Below are 23131 nucleotides of genomic sequence, written 5' to 3'. Positions count from 1 at the left end.
CGGGGTGGGGGGTGGGGGCTGAGGTCAGAGGTCTCTGCAAATGAGGGAGAGCTGTGACTAGGCCCCGGGTGCCCTTGAACATAGTGGGGAAGTAGCATGGGGATGGGCAGGACCTCAGAGCCTCTGCTGAAAGCAGGAAAGCAGGAGTTTGGCCCATGTGCCCCGTGGGGAGAGGACCCCTGACTTCGAGGGTGTACCCAACAGAGGGGAGATGCCACAGCACTGAGTCTGTACTCTGTGTCCAGTTAACTAGCCTCCGCCTCTATCGGCTCTGTAGGACCTTAAGAAATGGCCTACAGAGAGAGACAGGGGTCAAGGGCACAGCAGCTCTTCCTCAATTGTCAAGGTCACTGTCAGTGGGCTGGTGGAGCAAACCAAAAGCTTCCGAGCAGCAGTAGGCTGGTGAGCAAAAGCACGTGTGCCTTAGTGGCCTGGACCAGGATTGGGAGGGGACAGGCTGCACAGCTGGCGGTGACTGGGCAGCAGCAGTGGGGTGTCCCAGGGTGCCACCCCCTCCACCTGGACGCCACCATGGGGAAGAGGGTCCGCAAACAGACAGCAGAGATACACACCTGAGAACTCCCCTGGGGCCGTGTCCAGCGAAGCACAGAGAGACAGGGAAGGAAGTGACAAAGGTTAATTGGTGACTGAAACCAACAAAATGAAGAAACTCTTATTAAAGAAAAAGCGACGATGATCAGCCATTTCCACGTTGAAGGGCCCAAAAGCGTACGAGCAGACGACCCCAGGTCTGCGGGTGCCAAATGCATCCAAGGCAGGAACCCTGAAGGAAAGGGGAGGTCAGAACATCACGCTCCTCAGTCCTGGGGGCCCTGGGGCAGGCGTGCAGATCTAAAGCCTGCTTGCCCCTGTACTCCCACCACCATCAGGAGGGCCAGACCCCTGTAAAGCTAACGTGTGTGTGGGTGTGGTGTGGTGGGTGCTGGTCATCCAGCCTCACAGGCGCCCCCAGAGTGAGTGAGCCACGGACAAGGACCTGGCCTCGGTGGGGGGTGGGGGTGGGGCCCTGGCCAGCCCAGGTCTTAGGGGAAGGGCAAGACCTTAGGTCAAGGGCAACCAGAAGACAAGGGCCCTACTGTGCAGGGAGGGAATCACTGAGTCAGGATGTGAGGGGTGGGGGGGGCACTTGTGCCAAACTGCTCTCTGCCACCCAGCTGAAGACTTGAGGAAATGATGCTATTCTATTTGGTTCATTTCACGCAGAATTGGTATAAAAAGTCGCCTGACTTAAATGACAAACTACAGAATCTGTGGAAGGAATTCAAATGATAAAGTGGATTTATCATTTTGATAGGCGGTTCAGAAGTGGATGTGTCCCCTCTCATCTCTACTTCCCAGGCAGCTGCTGTTCACGCTTGATATTCTCCTTCTCAGACATCTTTCTAGGCAGACATCAGTTTCTAAAAAACAAAATCGTGACCACCACTCTCCATCCTCTTGGGCAACTTCCTCCGTTGCACCTCACACGGTATCCCAGGACCCCTTCCACATGAAGGATCCACGATCACCTTGAAAGCTTCGATGTATTTCCATATGGAGACGTCCCATCGTTTCCTAGGGCATCAGCTCCTTTGACAGGTATTTCGGGCCTGCACGGTTGTGTGTGGGCACCAGGACACGCGCACGGGCTCCTGTGGGTGCCTTGGCCCTATTTGAGGAGTGGTGGTCCCGCTCCCTCCAGGTCCAGCCTGGCGGTACCCTGCCAGCTGGCCTCTACCGGCCACCTCCCATCAGCGGGGTAGACAGTACCCGCTTCATTTTTGTCAATCGTTTGAGGAAAAAGAGTTTAGCTGTATACTCTCTCACTATTCATTTCTGTGTTATTCTTGAAGTTGAACATCTTTTCAGGTTTGTGGGTCTCTTCTGTGAATGTCCTGCTTTATCCTCTACTCATTTCATATTTAAAAAATTTTTTTTAAATTAATTTTTGCCTGCATTGGGTCTTCATTGCTGCACACAGGCTATCTCTAGTTGCGGCGAGCGGGGGCAACTCTCTGTTGCGGTGTGCAGACTTCTCGTTGCGGTGGCTTCCCTTATTGTGGAGCACAGGCTCTAGGCGCAAGGGCTTCAGTAGTCACGGCATGTGGGCTCAGTAATTGTGGCTCGCGGGCTCTAGAGCACAGGCTCAGTAGTTGTGGCGCACGGGCTTAGTTGCTCCGTGGCATGTGGGATCTTACCAGACTAGGGCTCGAACCTGTGTCCCCTGCATTGGCAGGCAGATTCTTAACCACTGCACCCCTAGGGAAGCTTCCTATTGTACTTCACTTCTTTTAACGTTAATGGTGAAGACCATAAATACATATACATACATACACATACGTACATATATATACACATACACACACACACATACATATATATTCTTTGGTTTTGGCAATGAAGAGAAGCCCAGATTATGAAAATACTCTCCAATACTCTCTTCCAGTTCTGTTATCCTTGTATTTTTATGTTTAGATCTTTAATCCACCTAGAAATTATTTTTGTGTTCGGAGTGAGGTTGAATTAGACCTCATTTTTTTCCAAGTGGCTAGTCAACGAATCCAGTACACATATTGAATAATCCATCATCTGAATGTCTTCAGGAACTGGTGATGGGGGACCAGGCCTCCTGTCACTGACACTTCCTCCAGCTGAGCCAGACTCTGGGGACTCGAGCAGACCCCAGCTCATCCCTCCACCCTGCTGGACAAAGGGCGGAACCCTCACTCCAGGGCTCTGTCCACAGATCACAGGAGCTCGCGGCTCTCCTCAACATCTCAGGGCTGCCTGCCTTGCCTGTGCTCGTGATGAAGGCTCCAGAGAGGCACCCAAAGGCCCATCACTCCCAAGAGTGGGGTCTCATTCCAACCAGAACTAAGTGGTGCCTGAGAGGGCCCCTGCCCGCCAAGCATTGCAGCGCAAGTGCCTGGGCACTCACCACCAGGTAAGACGATTCTCACTCCAGCCCCTCAGCACAGACCCATCAGATGCACTGGTTAGAGCTTCTCACGTCAGGCACTCCTGCTTGAGGGAACTGACCTCAGGAGATGCATCAGACATCATTTCCCTCTCAGGAACCCTGCTGCAACAGACTGCACCTCTATCTACTGACTCAGTCAATGTGGCTCCAGGTAAAACTCACTGGTGTGCGGTTTCTAGTTCTCTGCTTTTCCCTCCCATCACTCTTTATGGAGACTCTGGCGTCCGGAACGGTGCTGTCTGAACCACAGGATGTGGCCACATGCTAGAGCATCTGCCAGCCCCGGGGGTGCCAGGATGGGCGGGGGGCAGTCACATGGAGTGAGCACGCACACCATCAGCACTGCACCTGTGGGTGCTGCAGGGGAGGGGACAGCTCTGCAGCCTGGGGCCACAGGGCAAGGCAGGAAACGTGGCCGACGGGATAGACTGACTGGCAGGCCACCCAGTGCCACCAGGTAGTGAGAAGGCCAGTGAGCTCCGGTGATCTCATAGAACCATGCGAGGCATCAAAAGTGTAGCAGAAGCATCAGTCACAACAGCCAAAAGTGAAATGACCCAAATGTCCATCAGCGGCTGAATGGATACATGAAATGTGGTCTATCCACACTGAAACATTATTCAGCCATAAAAAGGAATGAAACTCTGACACACTCCAACGTGGACGAACCTTAAAGGCATGATGCTAAATGAAGGCAGCCAGATGGAAAAGGTCACTGATGTGAAATGTCCAGAACAGGCAAGTCTGCAGAGACAGGAAGTAGAGCAGCAGTGCCAGGGTGGTGGCGGGGAGCGACTGCTAGTGGGTACAGGTTTCATTTGAGGGGCGGTGTAAAATGTTCTAAAGCTATGTGGTGATGACTGCACAAATCCGAACGTGCTAAAAGTCACTGAGGTGTACACTTAAAGTGGGTGGATTGTATGGTGTGGAAATTCCATCTCAATAAGGCTGTTAAAAAAAAGCACAGCGGTGGTTGGAGGCAGAGCTGCCACCCTGGGTGGGACCTGAGTTCAAGTCCTGGCTCTGCCACTTCACCTCAGCCTCTGTGACCTCAGTTTCTTCATCTGTGAAATGGAGACACTAGCAGTGTGAGGCATTAACGGTGGCTGGGTATATAAAACATTGGTGTCGCTCTTCTCGTAAGGCCCGTGATGAGTGTTGGAATCTTGTCACATGACGAGACTGAAGAAAGGTACGAGGTGCAGGGGCCCTGCTTCGCCCCTCAGACCTCCTCCAGAGCTCCGCACCAGGAGCGGGAATGCGAAGCTGGGCCTCCGACCCTGACATGGAAATGCAAAACATCCTATGTCTGTATGTCTTCCTAGGGAGATGCCTTTTACCTTTTTATCAGGTTCTCAAAAGCTCAAGAAAGTGTGGTGCCCTGCTGTGTAAGCTCTCCAGTGCAGGAGGCTGCCCCCCAGGCCCGGCGTGGCTCCAAGGTTGCCCGGGCAGAAAGGCACTCCTTCCAGTGACCACCCATCACAGCCTGGATCCCAGGTGCCTCCTCCCGGCCACGCCCGGCCCTGCTGGTGTGAGCACATGCAGGGGAGCAGCCTATAGCCCATCCCCACGAGTCCACACCTGTCCAGGGGGTTCCCACATCTAGAAAGATCTACGCCCGCAGGTAGCTATGACAGTGGTATTCAAACAGCAAAAATTAGAATTGATTAGGCAATTCACAGTCACACAAAGATAAGGAAGTTAAAACGTGCAGAGGAATCTTAGTGGTTCAGGGAAACATTAACATCAGCCATGAAGAAAAGGCCAGACAAAAGCTGCCACCCCACGTCCCAGGTGCGCATGCTGGGGCCCTGGCGCCTGGGAGGGTGTCACTCATCACGGCTTGGGGGCTCCTCTGGTTTTTACTTCCTTCTTGGCAATGTCTGATATTACTTTAATATTATTATCAGCATGTATCCTTTTTCTAAAAATAAAAAAATGCCTAAAAATTGAATTTATATGGTAGTATCTGAAATATGTAAAGAAGAGAAGGATGTCAAAATACTAAAAGTGACTGTCCCTAATGAGTAGACTTTCTCTGAATACTAACAGCTTTTGTGTATTTTTAAATATATATTTTTACAATGCTTGTGAGAAAAATTCCATTAAAAATATATACTGCCAAAAGCGGGCATCTTTGTCTTGTTCCTAATCTTAGAGGGGACACTTTCAGTCTTTCACCATTGAGTATGAATGTACTTTACTGAAATGTACACCTAAAAACTGATAAGTTTTACATTATGGTTTTACCACAATTTGATATATACAGTTGTGTACCTATATCTCTGGCTGAAAATTCTGGCTGAAAAATTTAAATTCTGGCTGAAAAAACTGTTCCAGGCACAAGGCGTGCTAAACACCCCAGATGATGCTGCTGCCTGGAGGTCTCCCCACCCTGAGTAAGACAACTTATGAGAACTAATAGGATGCAGGCCCACTGCAAAGAAAGCGAGGCTGTTCCAGCTAAAAACGCCAGCTGGGCCCCCTTCCTTTGCAGGTCAGGCCTGGTGGTGTGTGCAGCTGGCAGGCCGGCCGGGCGGCGCTGTCTACCCGGGGAACCGGTCCAGAGATGCCCCGAGTCCCTGCTGGTGCGTCTATCAGGGGGAAGTGAGAGCAGCAGAGAGGCTGGCAACAGAAACCCTCAGATGCCAGACAGCTCCGCCTCCTCAGGCAGCAGATGATAAAACATGGATCAAACGTCAGAAGGCAGCCTTCCCGGATTCTCTTAGTGGAATCACTACCACCCTGCTTGCCACGTATCCAGTGGAGGCAGCTACTGCCCCTCCCCAAGGAGAAACAAGAGGACCCTTCCTTGGGGTGTGGGGAGGGGACAGAACAGAACCACGGCCTTGACGCCCACCTTGCTGGCTGCTGAGCAGGAGAGAGGGCTTCAGGGACAAGGCCGCTTCTCCAGGCTGGGGCTCCGGACACACATCTGGGCCAGGGGAGCTTGAACCCCACTGAGAGACAGCGTGACTTCCCTCCACTGCCCTGAGGGCCACAGCCTGGCCTCAGAGCCATGCAGGCTGCCCTCAGGTACAGGCAGACGCTGGCACACGGGGCCTGGCTCGGGCAGGGAGGGAGGACCAGGAGCAAGTCTGCATCAGGCAGGCTGTCTCTGCACCCGTCTCAGACATAGCCTCGCAGGGCTCCCGGAGGGCACTGACACTGTCTGGGCATGCTCCTCGTGGACTGGAGGAGCTGGCAACCACCACCCTCCCAAAACGTTCCTAGAAAGTGGGCTGCCCAGGGGAGGGACTTGGAGCAGGGCTGGGATGAGGGCCACTGGGAATGGGTTTCTTCTTGGGCTGACAAGATGGTCTATAGACAGTTGCTGGAATCCGTGAACACCCCAAACCCCACCGAGCGGCACACTTTAAGAGGCGAGTTACGGTAAGCGAATACATCTCAATATTCACAGTTTGTAAAAAGAACTTCCTGGCTCACAGAGACTTTGCTTTCATCACAAACCCAACCACAACAGGGTCCCGGGGATGGTTGTTTTTACCTAGCAGGTCGGCCCCTTCGTCCACATCCCCGATGACCTCGGACCCCGCAGTCGACAGCTCGTGGTACAGGGAGTCAGTGTTGATGCCAAAAGCCTTGTTCACGATCCCCTGGGTTGGGCTGTGGGGACACGCAGCCGAGGAAGGTGGAGTGAGCGGGCAGCACCACTGGACCGCACACGGGGACACCTCTGAGGGGCCACTCGATGCCAACACCGCTGGCGCAAGTGCAGGTGTGGCGGGTGGCGGGTCAGTGTCCTGGGCAGTTCTCCCACCTCGAGGGGCTGCGAGGCACCTCTACCAGGGGCACCAACTCCCAGGGTGAGTGCTGAGCCATTCGGGACTGGCTTTGGGCCCAGTGAGCACCTGCTGCCCGTGCGGTCCAGGCGGGGCTCCCGGCCCATGTCCAGCTCTGGGGTGGAGTCGATAATGTCCTGAACATCAGACCACTCGTCACTGCTGCCCATGCCTGGGGGAAACAGTGGAGCCCAGGGTCAGGGGGTGACCAGCAGTTCCCTGTACTACTCATGGCTGCCCTGGGGCCCCTTGTCCAGAGACCCCACGCTAGGCCACCACAGGCAGGGATGGTCATGGTGGGGGTTCTTCTCGAGCTGGTGGCTGGATGGGGCCTGTCCCCCAGAACTGTGATCCCACCTGAACAGGCCATTTTTTCCTTCCCTTTTCTTTGATTAGACTGTGTCTGCTGGATGACAGTGGTCTACTGTCAGGCTGAGTTGTGTCCCCCAAATTCACAGGCTGAAGCCCTGGACCCCAGTTCCTCAGAATGTGACTGTATTGCAGATGGGTTTTTAAAGAGGTGATGAAGGTAAAATGAGGCCAAAGGGTGGGCCCTGGTCTCATCTGACTGTGTCCTTATAAAAAGCAGGGGTCAGTCAGGACACACATACAGAGGCATGACCACTTGAGGACAGGGCAGCCAAGGAGAGGCCTCAGGAGCGACCAGCCCTGCGAACTGGGAGGAGACATGCGTGGTGCTGGTGAGGGTGGGGCGCTGGGCAGGCGGGGCGGCCAGTACCTATGCTGACGTTGCGCATCTCCTGTGTGACCTGCACCTCCATGTTGCGGCTGTTGCGCTTCTCTCGCGCTCTCTTGTTGTTCTTGGAGCTGCCGCTGTAGTCGCCCAGAGGTTGCAGGCCCTCGCTGAGGGGTGTGACCGCAGCCGAGGGCACAGAGGACGTGGGCGTGTTGGACTTGGTGCCTGTGGTGCTGGGTGTGGCCGCCGCTGAGGACTGGCCTGACTCGGACATCTCATCCTGCGGACACTGGGGCCAAACACAGGAAGAGGGAAGCTCGTGGCGCGGGTCGGGTCCCCCGGGGAGGCCACGAGGTGTGGACCATGCAGGGCCGGCAGGGCCTCGGCCACCACCACGAGGCCCCCTTGCTTGGGGTCTTTGCTACTCGGCCGCAGTAAAACAGCACTCCATGCCAGAATGGAAGTGACAGGAGGCCACTTCTCTCCTGCTGGGCTGATTCCTCCCAGCCTCTTCACTTGACTCATCCAGCCTCTGGCTTTCCAGAGGCGGCTACACCTTATTTAAATGGCTTGGGCCGGGCTTTTGGCTTGCACGCTTTCCAGTATGGGGCTAGACACGAAGCTATGTGGATGTGGCCGGTAGCCCCTTGCAGCCGGTGGGTGGGCAGAGCTAAGCCCCAGCCCAGGTCAGGGTAGAAGCTCCCCGGCTGGGAAGGAGGCCGGGGAGGCCGGCATGCCTTCTGATCAAGTTACTGCTCCACTGCGAGGCCCTCGAGGGCTGGTCCCTCTGGTTCCTGCCTCCTGCCTCCCGCCCTGGCCACAGTCAGGGGCTGTGACAAGTGGGCACCTCCCCAGTTCTGCCAGTGGTGGCCTCCCCAACAAAGAGACACCAGGGGATGGGTCTCGCTTAATCTCCACGGCCCAACCAAACCAAAGTTTGCCTTCAACACCTACGCAAATGCAAATTCCACAGAATGGGACGTCCCCCAAATGTTCCGAGAGTGAAAAAAGACCAGATTAGTAAAAACTGCAATCAACTGTTGACCTTAAGAATCTCCCTGGAGAGAGAACACATTGTTTGAATAAAGGTGGACAGCAAACAAACATTCCTCTCCTACCGTCTTTCCTGGTGAAACCATCAGGGAACCTCAATAAAAATAGCCTCCGCTCTTCTACGAACTAACATCGGTAACCCCAGACTCACCCCCAACTCATCCCTGAGCAGGTGCCGTGGGGCCCCCGCAGCCTCTTTCTTGCCTGGTGCCGAGAAGGGGCATGGCCTCAGGAGGGGCTGAGGCCAATGGGGGTGGAGGGGGGCAGCACTGAGAGGCCACTCTGGGTACATGTTCCCATCGGCGCCAGATCACATGGTTTCCTCAGAGGACACCCTTTCAGGAGAACTTTCTTACAAGAAGAGCTGATGATGGAGTGTCGGCCTTCTCTGTGAAGCTGGATGGATGCTGGGACCAACCTACCCCCACCTTTAACTAGGAAGGGCTGACCGTGCTCCCATGGCCACCTCCAGGTGACTAGGAGTCAGAGTGGTTTGGGAGCCTTGTAGGATCTGCCTTTTCCCGAGCAGCCTGGTCCCCGCCAGGCGCCGCCTCTCCCTGGGCTGAGACTCTTCTACCCGGAACCTCACATCCTCATTCTCCTCTCGACAGGGCTCCCATCCCAGCAGCTGTGTCCCTGAGGGACACTTGGTGATGTCTGGAGACACTTGTGGTGACCAGAGCTGGGGATGGGTGGAGGCAAGGTGCCCACAACACCCCACAGGGAACAGGATGGCCCCCATAGCCAACAACACTCATCCGGGTTGCTGATGAGCTGTGGTCAGAAGCGCCCCCTGCAAACATTTTTGGTTTGGGTTTGGGTTCTGCAGCTCAGGGCCAATTTGTAAAGAAAAAACCCTTTCCTTTTCACAGCACCGTGCACACTGCACGCCTCTGTGGTGGAGGCCTGAGTGCTCTCCCACAGGGAGGGTTCCGAGGAGAGTGGTACCTGAGGAGGGCTATGCTCCAGGCTGATGCACAGGGACTTCCACAAAGACGGCCGGGCACATGAGCCCATGCCTCACGGAAGCACACACTGTCAGACCACCTGACACAATGGCCACGCTCCCCACCTGTCCGTGATTTGAACACTGTTTCCGTGGGCCTCCTGACTCTGGTAGTCACCGTGGGTAATTCTGCGGCATAACCAGGCCTCCCCCTACTCCCCTAGCTGTCTGTCGCCTGCAGGCCACCACTTACCCACAGGACACTCCCCCTGGCCACCACTTACCTAAAGAAACCTGCCAACCTCTAACACCAACGTGCAGCAGTGACCTCCAAATGCAAAGAACCCACATCCCAGCGGCCATGCCTCCCATGAGGAGCCACAACTGTTTGGTTAAAACACTGAAAATACAGTACATAAAAACAAAAAACAAAACAAAAACAACAAAACAAATTAAAAAATTAGAAAAACTTGAAAACCTAGAGCATAAAATAAAAAGAACTTAAAAGTAATTATTAAAAAAAATCAAACAAAACACACCTATGAACGAAAACATAAAGGACTATAATTTATTAAGAGAGAACGATTTCAGACGACGCAGGAGAAAGAGAGACGCATGAGAACACAGGCTAGCCCAAGGGGCCGTCTGGAGACCCCAGCCTCCCAGCTTTCTGAGGCTCAACGCCCCCGCAGGGGCTTGGGGGTACACGCCAGCTGTGGGCCCCGCCCCTTCTGCCCGGAGCCCACTTGCTGGCAGGAGAGCCAGTGGCTGGCGGGCACGAGGTGTGCTCACTCTGCGGAACAGACGCAGGGTGAGTGGGGTCGCTTTCCGACACAGCTGGCAGCTTGTGGTGACCTCCTGCAGCCCAGCTGGACACTGCGAGGCAGGAGGACAGCCGGCAATGAGTCGCGGCGGGAAGGACGCTGTGGGGAAGCCTGGGCCCACATCAACTGCTCGACCCGGCCCAGAGGGTATCCTCTGATGGCCTCAGTGGGGAATCACCAGACCCAGGGCGAGGGTCTGGTCTCTTCAACGAGCAATGGGGCCCGCGTTCCGTCCTGCCACAGCCTGCCTTCACCAGATGGGCTGAGCTCACAGACCAAGACCGGCAGCAAGTGCCCAGGGGCCCTGCACAAGTGCCTGCCCTTGGCCTTCCCAGGGCCCCAGTGCTGGGGATGGAGGGTGGGTGCTCTCACTGCTGAGCTGAGCACACCCGAGACGTCTTCCTTCTCAAACTCAGGTGGTTAGCACGGGTAGGCCGGTAAGAACAGCCCAAAGAAGAGAAGCTGACCCCTGGCCTTTGACTTTCTCCTGGTTGGAGTGCAAACCTCAGATGCTAGAAGGACAAGTGTGGGGTGAAGCCCAGTCTGGTTGCGAGGCTCTGGGTTATGTTCCGGGATGGTCACTACGCTCAGCCCTGCCCGATGGGCACGCCCTGGCTGTAGGAAGGTCCCCCCTGTCCAATGGGCACGCCCTGGCTGTAGGCAGGTCACCGAGCAGCCAAGAGTCCCGGCTGCGGCCACACCCTCCTGAAAGAATGTGGGGCAACGGGGAGCCCTCACTCCACAGCACGGCTACAAAACCTGGTAGGTGGAGCTGAGCTGCAGCTGGCCGAGGTCACTCAGGTGCCAGTGGTCCCCCGCAGGCATGAGCTTGCCCCCCATCTGTGCACGTACCATACCGTCGGTCAGGGGGAAGACGCTCAGGGAGGTGGGACGCTCCTTCCTGTTGAAATGTGGGGAGAGAAGGAGAGGGGGGATTAGACAGTGGCTCCTGAAACAGGGCTGCAAACTCTTTCTGGACATGCAGATGCTTATTCTGCAGCTGGAGCTGCTCTGAAAGACACCCCTGACCACGGGCTGTAGGGAAGGGCGTGACCTTCTGGGTGGCCAGGCACACAGGACCTCAGACCCCTCTGACCTGCAGCCGCACTAATCAGCGTGTTCACCCGCTCAGGGCATCGCCACTCCGCTGTGATCCCATAGAACATTTCCCCTCCGTTACACTGTCATTTATCAGTTTTATTTATTTCCATTGTAAACAGACACCTGCACAGCAGTGCCTGTGATAGGCCCTTTGGCATCACAGGCAGCATTGCCTGGTTCCTCCTTGGCCCTACTTCTGCCTCCTGGAGCCAGCCAGGACGAGTCAACCCTTTCTCCCCTGTTCTTTGTTCCTCGTCCTCCCCCAACACCACATCACTGTTTTCAGGAGACCTGGGTACGGAGTTTCTCATGGGGCGCTTTTCTCTTGCTCCAAGCAGTTCCCCCCATCACGGAGCCCTGACACCACAGAGGCGCCTTAAAAAGCTATGCTAGCCAACTGAGAATGTCCAGTGGGCTGGACTGATGCTCAAAGCCGCCTGCCGTGGGCTCAGTCCCTGGGATACGCCCCGCGGGCTGTTAGCGGCGAGGGAACGGAGCCCAGGCCCAGGGCAGACACATGGCGCCCCAGAGCCTGTCGGTGGCTGCATGGAGTCCATGCTGCTCAGAGCTGTTCAGGCCAAGCATCCGAATCCCTGACACACAGGGGCTGAGGTGGGAGGGGTGGCAAGGCTTCCTCAGGGGTCCCACGGAGCTGGGTCCAGAGGCTGGGCTGTCCTGGAGGGAGGATGGTGGCTTCCTCACAGTGCCTGGAGGATGCAGGTGATGGACAGGGAAGCGGAGCGGCCGCCATGACCAGAACTTCCTATGGCTGGCGGGCAGCTGCCTGAGGCACGACTCTGGGAAGGATGTCTCTCTGGGGGTGCCCCAACGGCTCCAGGGCGGCGGGGCTGAGGTGGAGCAGGAGGAGAACTCTGAATCTGGAAGCCCCTCCAAGCTGCTCGAGCTGTTGGTCTGTTCTGTTCAGGAAGACACTGCCTCCCGCAGAGCAGGGTCTCCAGACCTGTTGGGACCTGGCTGTGCCTCTGGGGGCTAAGCTGCGGGAGGGACAGGGCCAGAGGAGGCCTGCAGGGCCGGACAGGGGCCTCGGCCACTCAGGAAGGCGGTTTCCTGCTGACGACCTCAAGTGCCTCATGCAGCCGTTGTCCCCCATGACAGATGACACTTTCTTGGTTAAGAGCTCAGACGTCAAATTAGAAAGCTCTGGGTCTGCAGATCCATCCCAAGCTCAGCAGCCCGTGGCTCAGTCCTCGCCAGGCTGTTCTCTGACCACAGCCCCCAGGCCCTCAGCGTCCGGGAAGGCAGCCACTGCTCCGTGGGCTGCTCCTTCAGGGCTCCCAGCCCCTCCTCCACCACTGCTCCTCCACTGGGCTCCCAGTGCCCATATGGGGGTGCCTCTCCTGGGGCCCAGCTCTGACCTCGGTGGGGGACGCACATAAGGGGTTCCTCGGCCCAGGCTGTCACCAGATACCACAGGGTAACATGACGGCAGGGCAGGGTGGGGCCACCTGCCCCCCAGGATGGGAGCCCATATCCATCGCCCGCCTCCACGACTCTATGCGTCAACAGACAGCCAGGCCGCACTCCCCGATGGAAATCCTCACGAGGATCGAGTCCCGCGTCCTCTCCGCTGCTCCCCGCAACCGCAAGCCTCAAGAGCATTCGCTGGGTGCTGCTGACTGCCGGCCAGAGCCCATCCAAGGCTTACCCACCATGTCCTCTTGTTATAGCCCTGCAGCTCCCACGGGAGACGCCAATGCTCGTCCACTTCAGAGGCTATAGCCCGAGGGCGTCACACTGCTCGCAGAGGTCACGCCACTGGCTCTGGGTCCTAAGTGACTGAGCTGGGCTGCCTAACACCAGGCGCAGGGTCTCCACCCCTGCCCGCCACCTCCTGGGGGTGCAGACATGCGGCCCGACCCGCAGGCCAGGTGGACGTTTGCTAGTGGGGCCTGCTGCCTTGGGGCCTGGGACCCGCCTGCCTCTCCTCAGCAGCAGGCCCTGTCAATGCCAAGTCCAGAGCCTCCAATCTGTATGATTCCGGCAGCCATCCGAGCTCCCCCAACCCGAGGCCCAGGGACAGCTGCAGCCTTTACCTTCTCCTCCACGACTGGCGAGGACTGCAGGGCAGTGACAGACGAGGGCCAGCACACAGCGGGGACAGCACAGAGGGCAAGACAAGAAGGCAACATTAGAGAGGGAAGGTTGGGGGCTCTGGGGGCACGTGTGCGCACATGGAGAGGGAGGGCCCCCATGGAGACAGACAGATGTGGAACACGCAGATCCTACGCAGATGGACACAGGGCACACAGACACACCCTCCCTTGGCTTGGACGGCAGGGTGCGCCCACTCAGCCCCGGGCAGTGGGTGAGCATCCTCCCCACGATGCTCCTGGCACACGCAGGCACTCGCATGTGCAGTGACAGGGCACACGATTGCATACGCCATGTTCACGGGCCCACGCACGCTCACCACCAGTTTTGTTTTGTTTTAATTTATTTATTTAATTTATTTATTTTTGGCTGTGTTGGGTCTTTGTTGCTATGTGTGGGCTTTCTCTAGCTGCAGTGAGCAGGCCCTACTCTTCGCTGCGGTACACAGGCCTCCCATTGTGGTGGCTTCTCTTGCTGTGGAGCATGGGCTCTAGGTGCACAGGCTTCAGTAGTTGTGGCACGCAGGCTCAGAAGTTGTGAATCACGGGCTCTAGAGTACAGGCTCAGTAGTTGTGGCGCACGGGCTTAGTTGCTCCACAGCATGTGGGATCTTCCCAGACCAGGGCTCGAAACCGTGTCCCCTGCATTGGCAAGCGGATTCTTAACCACTGCGCCACCATGGAAGCCCTCACCACCAGTTTTATTCTAAAGACACAAAGATTCACAAAACCAAGCCAGGACTGAAGGAAAACTGTGCCTATCTGGGCTCAGCAGTGGCCAGCAGCTCCCCAGTACTAAGGACGAGCCTCCTTGGGGAGCCGGAGATTCTAAACTAAGATGGGCAGACACACATCTGTCCCCAAAGGATACAGAGTTGTGGCTGGAGGGGTACACCCCAGAGAAGAGCAGGCCAGGAGGGCAGAACAGGGCCTTCCCCTTCATCTGCTGCAGCAGCACAGGCCACAGTGGGATGTCTGCAATCTCTGAGCCCTACAGAGGCCAACGCCCAGCGCAGTGAGAGAAGGCCTGTGCTTTCTCTCCTTCCACCAGCGTGCCCGCTGGACATGGGAGGCATGGCTGCCATCCACATCCATTCATCTGAAAGTGGGCCCAGGACCGTCAGAGACGCACGGTGGGCCCTGGGAACATCTCCATCACAGCCCAGTGTCCAGGCTGGCGGGGCAAGGGCGGCTACAGGGCCAGCAGGAGCCCAGAGTCTCATACACTGTGGCAGCAAGCATGGGGCAAGCCATTTCGTGCGCCACAGTGAGGTTAAATGTCTCCAGCCAGCTGGCAGAGCAATGGAGGCAGCCCAAACGCAGCCCTGCCTCTCTGCTTCCCAAACAAGCTCTGCTCCGGCCACCGCCCCGCAACACACACACACACAGGAAGGCGCCTCTTCACTGCCAAGGCACAGGAGGGTCGCAGCTGACAGCCCCAGGCTCCTCCTTCCTGCTGGCAGGCATCTCTACCCCCGTGGGGCTCAGGAAGGTGTCTTAGCAGAGAGTGTCCAGGGCCTGGAGAGGATGGACACACAGCCAAGTGCACCCTGGCCTCGGGGACACCCGGAGGAGGATCAGATGGGGACACAAGGCTGGGCAGGAATCTGGGCCAGAGCCCAAACTCTAGGTAATGCCCGAACAGCCAGCCTCTGCAGCCCCAAAACAACACGAGGAGCTCCCGATTCCAGGTTGGCATTTGGTGCAGTTCCTTGGAAATTCCCTCAGTGACTTCTAAGGGCCAGGAGTGAGGCTTTCATAGTGTGTCGGGAAACGGTGGCTTGGAGATGGGTATTTCCTACCTTCAGATAAAACTGACCCAGAAACAATATCTGCAAAGGGTTTTGTAGTTTAACACACTCTTTGATACACAATCCCTCACTTAATTCTCACAGAGCCAGGGGGGTCAGCTAATGACCCCCTGATATCCTTTCCTGGGGCACACACATTTACAGAAAGAAAGCATCCACAACGGCTGTATCCCCTACTCCCCACGAGAAGCGGCGAGACTGTCTAAAAACATGCCAGTGGTCCCCTGGATGACTGCTCTTCCTAGGCCCTGCTAGGCCTCTGCTGACATATTACACTTTCCGTCTTCAAACTGGAAGACTCAACAGCTTCGCCCACCATGGCCCAGTGAGTAGCTGACGATGCCCAGAATGGAAGGGCCTGAATCTCCTTGTTTGCAGACATCACCCATCAAGGAGACAGGTGCAGAGAAAATAGAGCTTTTTCGTGACCAGACCTGGGGCTTCCGGTGTTCGCTGCAGGAACAAGGGGCCACAGCTGCAGAGGAACGAACGGCGAGCTCCATCCATTGGGCCTGGGGTTCCAGCCTCAGGCACCTTCTCCCTCCTCCAGCCTGATGGAGCCATGGCCTCCCATGGTAACACCCTGGAGAAGATCTCTGACAATCTGCTCCTGGGGTACTGAGGTGTGGTTTTATCCTGAATGAAGATGAAGCAGGAACCTGGCCTCTGCAGGCTTCTCTCTGCTCCCCGAATAAAACCAGCATGGCGGGGTGTGACTGTGTCTGCTGGTCACCGAGGTGTGCAGGCCTCCCCCACCACCTAGAGTCGATTCTCGCAATTCGAGCTGGTTGTATTCTACAAAGTCACTGCAAACACGTTTGCTTGTAGAAGAAACATGTACATAGGTAGGTACACATCTCACACAGATTAGAATCTCCATTCCTCACTCATCCTGGTACACTGTTTCCTTTATTTTACAAAACAGAAAACGAGGTGCTAGAAGTATTTAACATGTCTTAGAGGACAGGGGCCAGAGATGGGCTCCATCCAGACCCCACTGACTGGCTCCTGGACCCCAGCGTCTTGCAGGACACTGCGCCACCCGCCGCCCCCATCCCTGGGCATCTCTGCAGGAGGTGGAGCATTGCCTGGCACCACCTCAGCTGGCACCCTGTGCACTGGGTGACTCAAATTTTTCACTGCTCTGCGCACATCTGCGAAAGTGCCGTGAGTGGTGATTTTGAGGCTACAAATAAATTTTACAGAGTAGGCGAATTCAGAAACACAGAATTTGCAGGTATTAGGACGGACTACATGGTTTTCCCTGGGTCTCTGTGACGGCCTGCGGGCCCGCAGCAGGCCCACCCCAGCCCCTCACCTGCTTGGTGCCGAACTCTGCACACACCCCGGCTCAAGCAACACACTCCGACCGGACACCCCTCTCCCTGAGTCGGGGGTGGGGGCCACGGCTCCTCTTGGGGGAGGGCACCAAGCTCTGGCACCCGGCTTCCCGCCCTACCTCCTCCCCGGCAGGGTGCTCTCGGTCTGGCTGTTCCCCCCGACCTGCTGCATCTTGGACCTCTCGATGTGCTCCACGTAGGTCTGGATCATCTGTGAAGAGGACACATCCAAGTGAATGCTCCCTGCCCACGAGGTCCACCCCCTCTAGCCTGTGCCACTTTCACCCCCACTGGGCTCGGACAGAGATGAAGGCAGAGTTCAGGGAAGGGAGTCTGGCCACATGAGGCCCAGGGCTTTCAGGTTCAGCAGGTGAACCCCAGGGAATGAAAAGGCAGCCAAGGTCGGCAGCCAACCCCACGTGTGGGGCTTTACCACTTCCTCGTGGCCCTGGCCCCGTGGCGGGGACACCCACCTCTGTGTGCCGCTGGTGCAGGGCATTGTACTCCTTCTTCATCTCCGACTCCCGCTCCTCCAGCCGGGAAACTAGAAAACACAACCAATGTTTGTCAACAGCACAGCCCGCTTCTCCAGGGCACGTACTTCTCTGGACTTGACTGCTGGGGGACAGAGTATTCCAGACAAACCCTGCCTGGACCCTGAGCTCAGAGGTGGCCTCATCAGCGCAAAACACCCTGGGGACCCTAGCAGGCGGTTCTGATGGGCCCGGGTCTGGGTGCATCACCGTGTGTGCGGTTATCTGAGGCTATTCAATCCTGCTACAGAGAGGCAGAGCTGGGTGAAACTCACACAAGCCTTACTCTCTATGTCTAAGTCACGTTGTGTCACATGTAGACAAGGAACGAGCAGGTGGCTTGTGGACAGAGGCAGAATTCGGAAGTAAGCGGCCTCTGAGACACACTAAAGCGAAGAATATCTGAACACAGGATGGAACACACAGGTGTCCCTCACACGGACCAGGGGCTGGAAGGACCAAGTCACGATCGTGCCACCTCTGGGCTGGCAGCTGTGTCACCCCTGTGACACCCAGGATGGTCCCCACCACGTGTGCTCTGACCAAGAGGCACAGGGAAGCACCTGAGTGCCATGGACTAACTGGACAGCCAAGCCACGGAGCCAGCATGCCGCGGGCCTCAGACACCTTGCGTCTGTGGCCCTTTGTTCCAATGTCAGTTTTGTTGAACTCTGCACAGAGCGAGACAGGACACACAGCAGCCTTGTTCTCCCCTCTCCTCAGTCCTTGCCCCTGATGCTGACCAAATGGAAAACTTCAGACTGTACCTTGGGAGTTTACATGTTTTCCTTCTAAGAAAAGATGAAAAGGTTTCACATGAAAACTATTCTAAGCAAAGGGAATATTAAGGATTCTGTGTAGTTATAGAAAGGGTGGATCTATGCAAAACTAAAATGGGCCTTTCGGTTTGCCTCTGCTCCACAAAGACTAGCGTGTTTGGGTGTGTGTGTGTTGCCACTAGCTGTGCTCACCTACAACACCCGGGGGGTATTGGCTTTAGCAAAATGGGTTTCCAGTCTTGGTTTGGGATACGGATAGACCCAACCATCAAACCATTTTGTTTTTTTAATTAATTAATTAAATTTTATTTTTGGCTGCGTTGGGTCTTCGTTGCTGCAAGCAGGCTTTCTCTAGTTGCAGCAAGTGGGGGCTACTCTTCGTTGCAGTGCGCAGGCTTCTCATTGTGGTGGCTTCTCTTGTTGGGAGCATGGGCTCTAGGTGAGCGGGCTTCAGTAGTTGTGGCACGCAGGCTCAGTAGTTGTGGTGCACGGGCTTAGTTGTTCTGCGGCATGTGGGATCTCCCCAGACCAGGGCTCGAACCCGTCACCTGAATTGGCAGGCGGATTTGTAACCACTGCACCACTAGGGAAGTCCCTCTTTTTTTTTTTTGATATGATCTTAACTTTCCAGAGGAACGAAGGCACCTGTTATCCAAGGTAATGAGGTAAAGCAGCAAACTAGGTCTCAACCATCAAAACCACTAATTACAGAAAACTAAAATTACAGGGTCGTTATAACTTTGAGAGTATAGTTTAAACAAAGACTTCTAAAGGTAAAATAATAGTTCTTATTTAAAAAAAACCAAAAAACAAAACAACACAAAACCCTTTCCTCGTCTCTCCTTGTAAAGGGACAGGGTGTTCCCATAGGCACCCTGGTCGGCCATGAGTGCCCCCTAGGAACTGTCATTACAGGGGAACCATTGTTGGGCCCAACTTTCAGGTCACAAAAGAGCACCCGCTCCTCAACCGGCTCACAGACAGGAGCCCCAGATAGCAGCCAGGAGCTCTGTCCTAAAGGGTCACACAAAGTTCACAGACCTGTGAATTTTGGGTCAGACTGCAACACTAAGCAAAAGTGCTCTGTCATCAGAGGGGCCTTATTTATAAATTTTATTTATTTCCACAAAGGATTTGAGGCCATTTACAGAAATACAGAGCGGTGTAAAGATAGAAAACAAATTATTGAGGGAATCACAATGAAAGTAAGATAAGGCTCTCCTTGGGTTTTCTCACTCTCTTTTTATCAAAGGCTCTCAACATCCCTCCCAGCTGGATGGGTCTGAGAACAACAAATGCATTCAAAATGCAATTTCATCTCTCCGGGCTAGCGACTTACTCTGATCTGCATAGTTTTTGGCCTTCAGTTCCAGCTGGCGGGTCTGAAAGTCGTAGTGTTCCACCTGGGTTTGTAGCTCTTTCTTCTCTTGTTCCAAGGCATCTTCAAACTCAATAAATTTCTATACGTGCAAGGAAGAAAAACAGCAGGCGTCATGAATGTGGGACGGCCAGATGACAGCAGCCTCTCAGAAGGGCTCACGCTCAGGCCCAGAATGTGGTTTCTGCACCCCAGGGCCGGCTTCTCTTCCCGCCTACCACCTGCCACAGCCCTGTGGAGAGCTTCCCAACAGTAGATACCACAGCCTTCTAACCAGCTATCCGCCAGTCACCCGGGGCCCTGAAGTTGGAAAAGCCTACACACGCTGGCTTTAATCTTGAAATTCTTAATATTTTTTGAACAAGGGGCCCCCGTTTCCAGTTTTGCACTGAGCCCCACAAATTATGTAGCTGGTCCTTAGGCAATGGAGTAATATTATTCCTCTCAACACTGCACATCTAAAAGAGCCCAGGTGTGGACTTCCCTGGTGGCGCAGTGGTTAAGAATCTGCCTGCCAATGCAGGGGACATGGGTTTGATCCCTGGTCTGGGAAGATCCCACATGCCGCAGAGCAACTAAGCCTGTGCACCACAACTACTGAGCCTGCGCTCTAGAGCCCGCGAGCCACAACTACTGAGCCTGCGTGCCACAAGTACTGAAGCCCGCACGCCTAGAGCCCATGCTCCACAACAAGAGAAGCCACCGCAACGAGAAGCCCATGCACCACAACAAAGAGTAGCCCCTACTCGCTGCAACTAGAGAAAGCCCGCGCGCAACAAAAACCCAATGCAGCCAAAAATAAATTTAAAAAAAAGAGTCTCTAATTTTCAAAAATAAAAATAAATAAAGAGGCCAGGTGTACTTTCCTCTTAACCTGTATCTCAGTCACTGCTCAGTTCAGGAAGCCATCCTTCGTGGAATAACCGGCAATGCATAGTACTGTTCTGATTCTTTTAAAAACAAGATGGGGGGTTGTTGGCTTAGATTTGGAATCTGCACTTTATATGCTAAGTTTCTGAGCAAAATTACTATCGAATCAAGTGAAAAGAAAGCACTTTGTAAAATAAAAGAAAATCCTAAATGTTCTTAGGAGGAGACCTAGGTTAACACTGACAGCCCAGGGTAAAGGCAGGGTCTGGGGGGATGGGCACTGGGCAGCAAACCGCGCCCCCCCCCCTCGGCTAGGTGATGGCCTGAAGGCCACAGCCCTGCAACAACCCTGATGGGAACTGTTAACACCTTGATTTTACGGCGTACAAAATGGAAATATTAGAAATTTCACTTGTAGGAAGCATAAATGTCAGCTGGGTTCTTAAGACACTAACAGTGTCGCAGAAGACGGGAATATAAAACGGGCTGTTGGTTCCAGGTTTTGGGTGTCTGGGAGAGGCAATGAGTTCGTGGTGGCCATAGCTGTATTTCCCGTAAAAACTGCACCCAGTCCCCCACCCCAACTCTGGGCCCCAGAGACGCTTCTTCCTACAGCGGCTTCTCAGAGGTCTTTGTGCTGAAAAGCACTGGGGCTCCTGCCCAAAGGATGACTCACCCAGTGCAGTGACAGAGGGCAAAAACACCCGGGTCGGGGGCGGGCAGGGGCGCATCAGAAAGAAAATCTGTATTGATGACATCACTCACAACTTAACTAAAATGAAGAACACCCGTCCCATTGCCAGGAAAATGCACACAAATGGTGCAGAGGCACAAAAATTTAAAATAAGCAGTTTTGAATGACTGTGGCCATGACCAGCATATGAAGAATAAACAACTGCTATTAATTGGCTGGTAAAGAAATTATTTAACTTGGGTAATTTTAATTCCTATTACTTAAAAAAAATTAAAAGAATGATATAAACATATTCTTTTGTAGAAAAACCAGAAGAGAGTGTTAAGTGAAAATAATACTTTTAAAAAACCATAATTCTGCCATGCTATCAATGGTTAAGAAACAACAACAAAACCATAATTCTACCAACCAGAGAGGGTCAGTTAAAATTGGGTGACATTCTTCCAGACATGTGTGTAAGTGTGTGGAGCGGATGTGCCATCATTTTGTACACGGTATCTTGACCTGACTTATTCATTCGTTTACACTGGAAATGTCTCTCCACACTGAGAACTGTGCTCTGCCGCTCCTACTTCTAACAGTTGTGTGTTCCCCTGTGTCGGTGTGTGTCTGCAGAGCATAGTTTACTCAACTGATCGCCTCCTGTTGGACTTTCAGGCTGCTTTAAAACGTCCGTTATTATTGTTACTACTTGTGTATCTGCCCAGTGGCATCCTGCTCCCCAGGCCAGACAGGCACCCCAGCCCACACCCCCCAGGTCGGGTGGTGCCCTTCCCGGAGCCCCCATGGCCTCTGCGCTGCCAACCCGACAGGTGGGAAAACGGCAGAGCATAACTGTCTTAATTTTCAGTTAAGATTACTAGTGAGACTGAATAAATTCATTAGTCATATACACTACATCTAACAGCTCATTATGCCCTTTGTCCGATTTTCTACTACAGGTTATTTTTCTTAACAATTTGTAAGGACTTATTAGACCCATTCAAGAATTTGTCTTCTATGCTGCAAGTACTTTTCCCAGGATGTAGTCTGTGTGTACAGTAGTTTACTTACTTCTACACCATTTACTTAATAATTTACCCTTTCTTCATTGCTCTGAATGCTACCTTTATGATATGCTACCTTCTAAGACATATTTCGGTCTATTTCTGAGCCAGTAACCAAAGGTTTTTTTTATCACTTAAAAAAATTTTTTTTAAATTATTTTTGGCTGTGTTGGGTCTTCGTTTCTGTGCGAGGGCTTTCTTCAATTGTGGCGAGCGGGGCCCACTCTTCAACGCGGTGTGCAGGCCTCTCACTGTCGTGGCCTCTCTTGTTGCGGAGCACAGGCTCCAGACGCGCAGGCTCAGTAGCTGTGGCTCACGGGCCTAATTGCTCCGCGGCATGTGGGATCTTCCCAGACCAGGGCTCGAACCCGTGTCCCCTGCATTGGCAGGCAGATTCTCAACCACTGCGCCACCAGGGAAGTCCCCAAAGGTTTTTTTAAACTTGTAGTGTAATAGCATGTTTTAAATAGCTGATATACATTTACCCTCTTAACTCTTCCTTTTCAGTATTTTCTTGGTTACTCCCACTTGTGAATTGTTCTAGATTAAGTTGAGAATCATCCTGAATCACTTATATATTTATTTTTTGAATCAACATTTTGCCTGTCAGAAAGCATCAGTTCTCTGGTCCTCAGGAAGGGTCCCTGTTTTTCATGACAAAATGCTCAGGGCTGGACTTGGGCTGAATGGAAAGCTCATCTTGAGCCAGTGAAGAGCTGAATGATGGGGCAACTGGGGCTGGAGGATGGAAAATGCTCCCTTTCTGTAAACTGAGCCCTGTCCTACCTCCAAGCTGGAGCACCAAAGTTTTACACAAAGCAAAGCGTTCTGTGGTGCTAACACCATTTCTCTAGAATTCCCATCAGTATTTCATCATATTACCTGCATTTCATAGCTGAGAGCCAGCTAAAAAGATTTCTAGATGAAAGATGACTGGCTGCCCCACGCAGCATGTGGGATATTAGTTCCCTGACCAGGGATCAAACCCATGGCCCCTGCAGTGGAAGCGTGGAGTCTTAACCACTGGACCGCCAGGGAATTCCTCCAGATTCTTAAGAAGGTCAGACAGATGTTCCTAAATCTATCCTGATAGGTGATTGTTAAAATCCAATGTAGATGACAGTCCCAAAAAGCTTTGTCATGCCATAAAACAACTGATATGCTT

The 23131-nt window shown here is 54.0% G+C and overlaps 1 protein-coding gene across 9 annotated transcripts in view; it reads right to left on the bottom strand.

Annotated features, from left to right (window-relative positions):
* Positions 1–23131, bottom strand: part of MAPK8IP3 (mitogen-activated protein kinase 8 interacting protein 3) — a 48828-nt gene that overhangs the window by 13081 nt on the left and 12616 nt on the right. For 4 of the 9 annotated variants that reach the window (XM_024759423.1, XM_024759419.1, XM_024759421.1 and 1 more), the window contains exons 2-9: positions 19318–19438; positions 17140–17210; positions 16786–16877; positions 11063–11204; positions 7523–7769; positions 6853–6955; positions 6489–6607; positions 573–584 (exon numbers count right to left, since the gene is read on the bottom strand). In XM_024759423.1, coding sequence (XP_024615191.1) covers positions 573–584; positions 6489–6607; positions 6853–6955; positions 7523–7769; positions 11063–11204; positions 16786–16877; positions 17140–17210; positions 19318–19438 — 907 coding nt within the window. Of the gene's footprint in view, positions 1–572; positions 585–6488; positions 6608–6852; positions 6956–7522; positions 7770–8434; positions 9861–11062; positions 11205–16785; positions 16878–17139; positions 17211–19317; positions 19439–23131 lie in introns of those variants that run through there. The other 5 variants (XM_024759420.1, XM_024759422.1, XM_024759424.1 and 2 more) reach the window with 4 other exon arrangements.

The sequence above is a fragment of the Neophocaena asiaeorientalis genome, unplaced genomic scaffold (genome assembly GCF_003031525.2).
Source record: "Neophocaena asiaeorientalis asiaeorientalis breed wild unplaced genomic scaffold, Neophocaena_asiaeorientalis_V1.1 scaffold254, whole genome shotgun sequence".
NCBI classification, from domain to species: domain Eukaryota; kingdom Metazoa; phylum Chordata; class Mammalia; order Artiodactyla; family Phocoenidae; genus Neophocaena; species Neophocaena asiaeorientalis.
The sequence above is the reverse complement of the archived record's forward strand: the minus strand, read 5'-3'. Positions and strand labels throughout refer to the sequence as shown.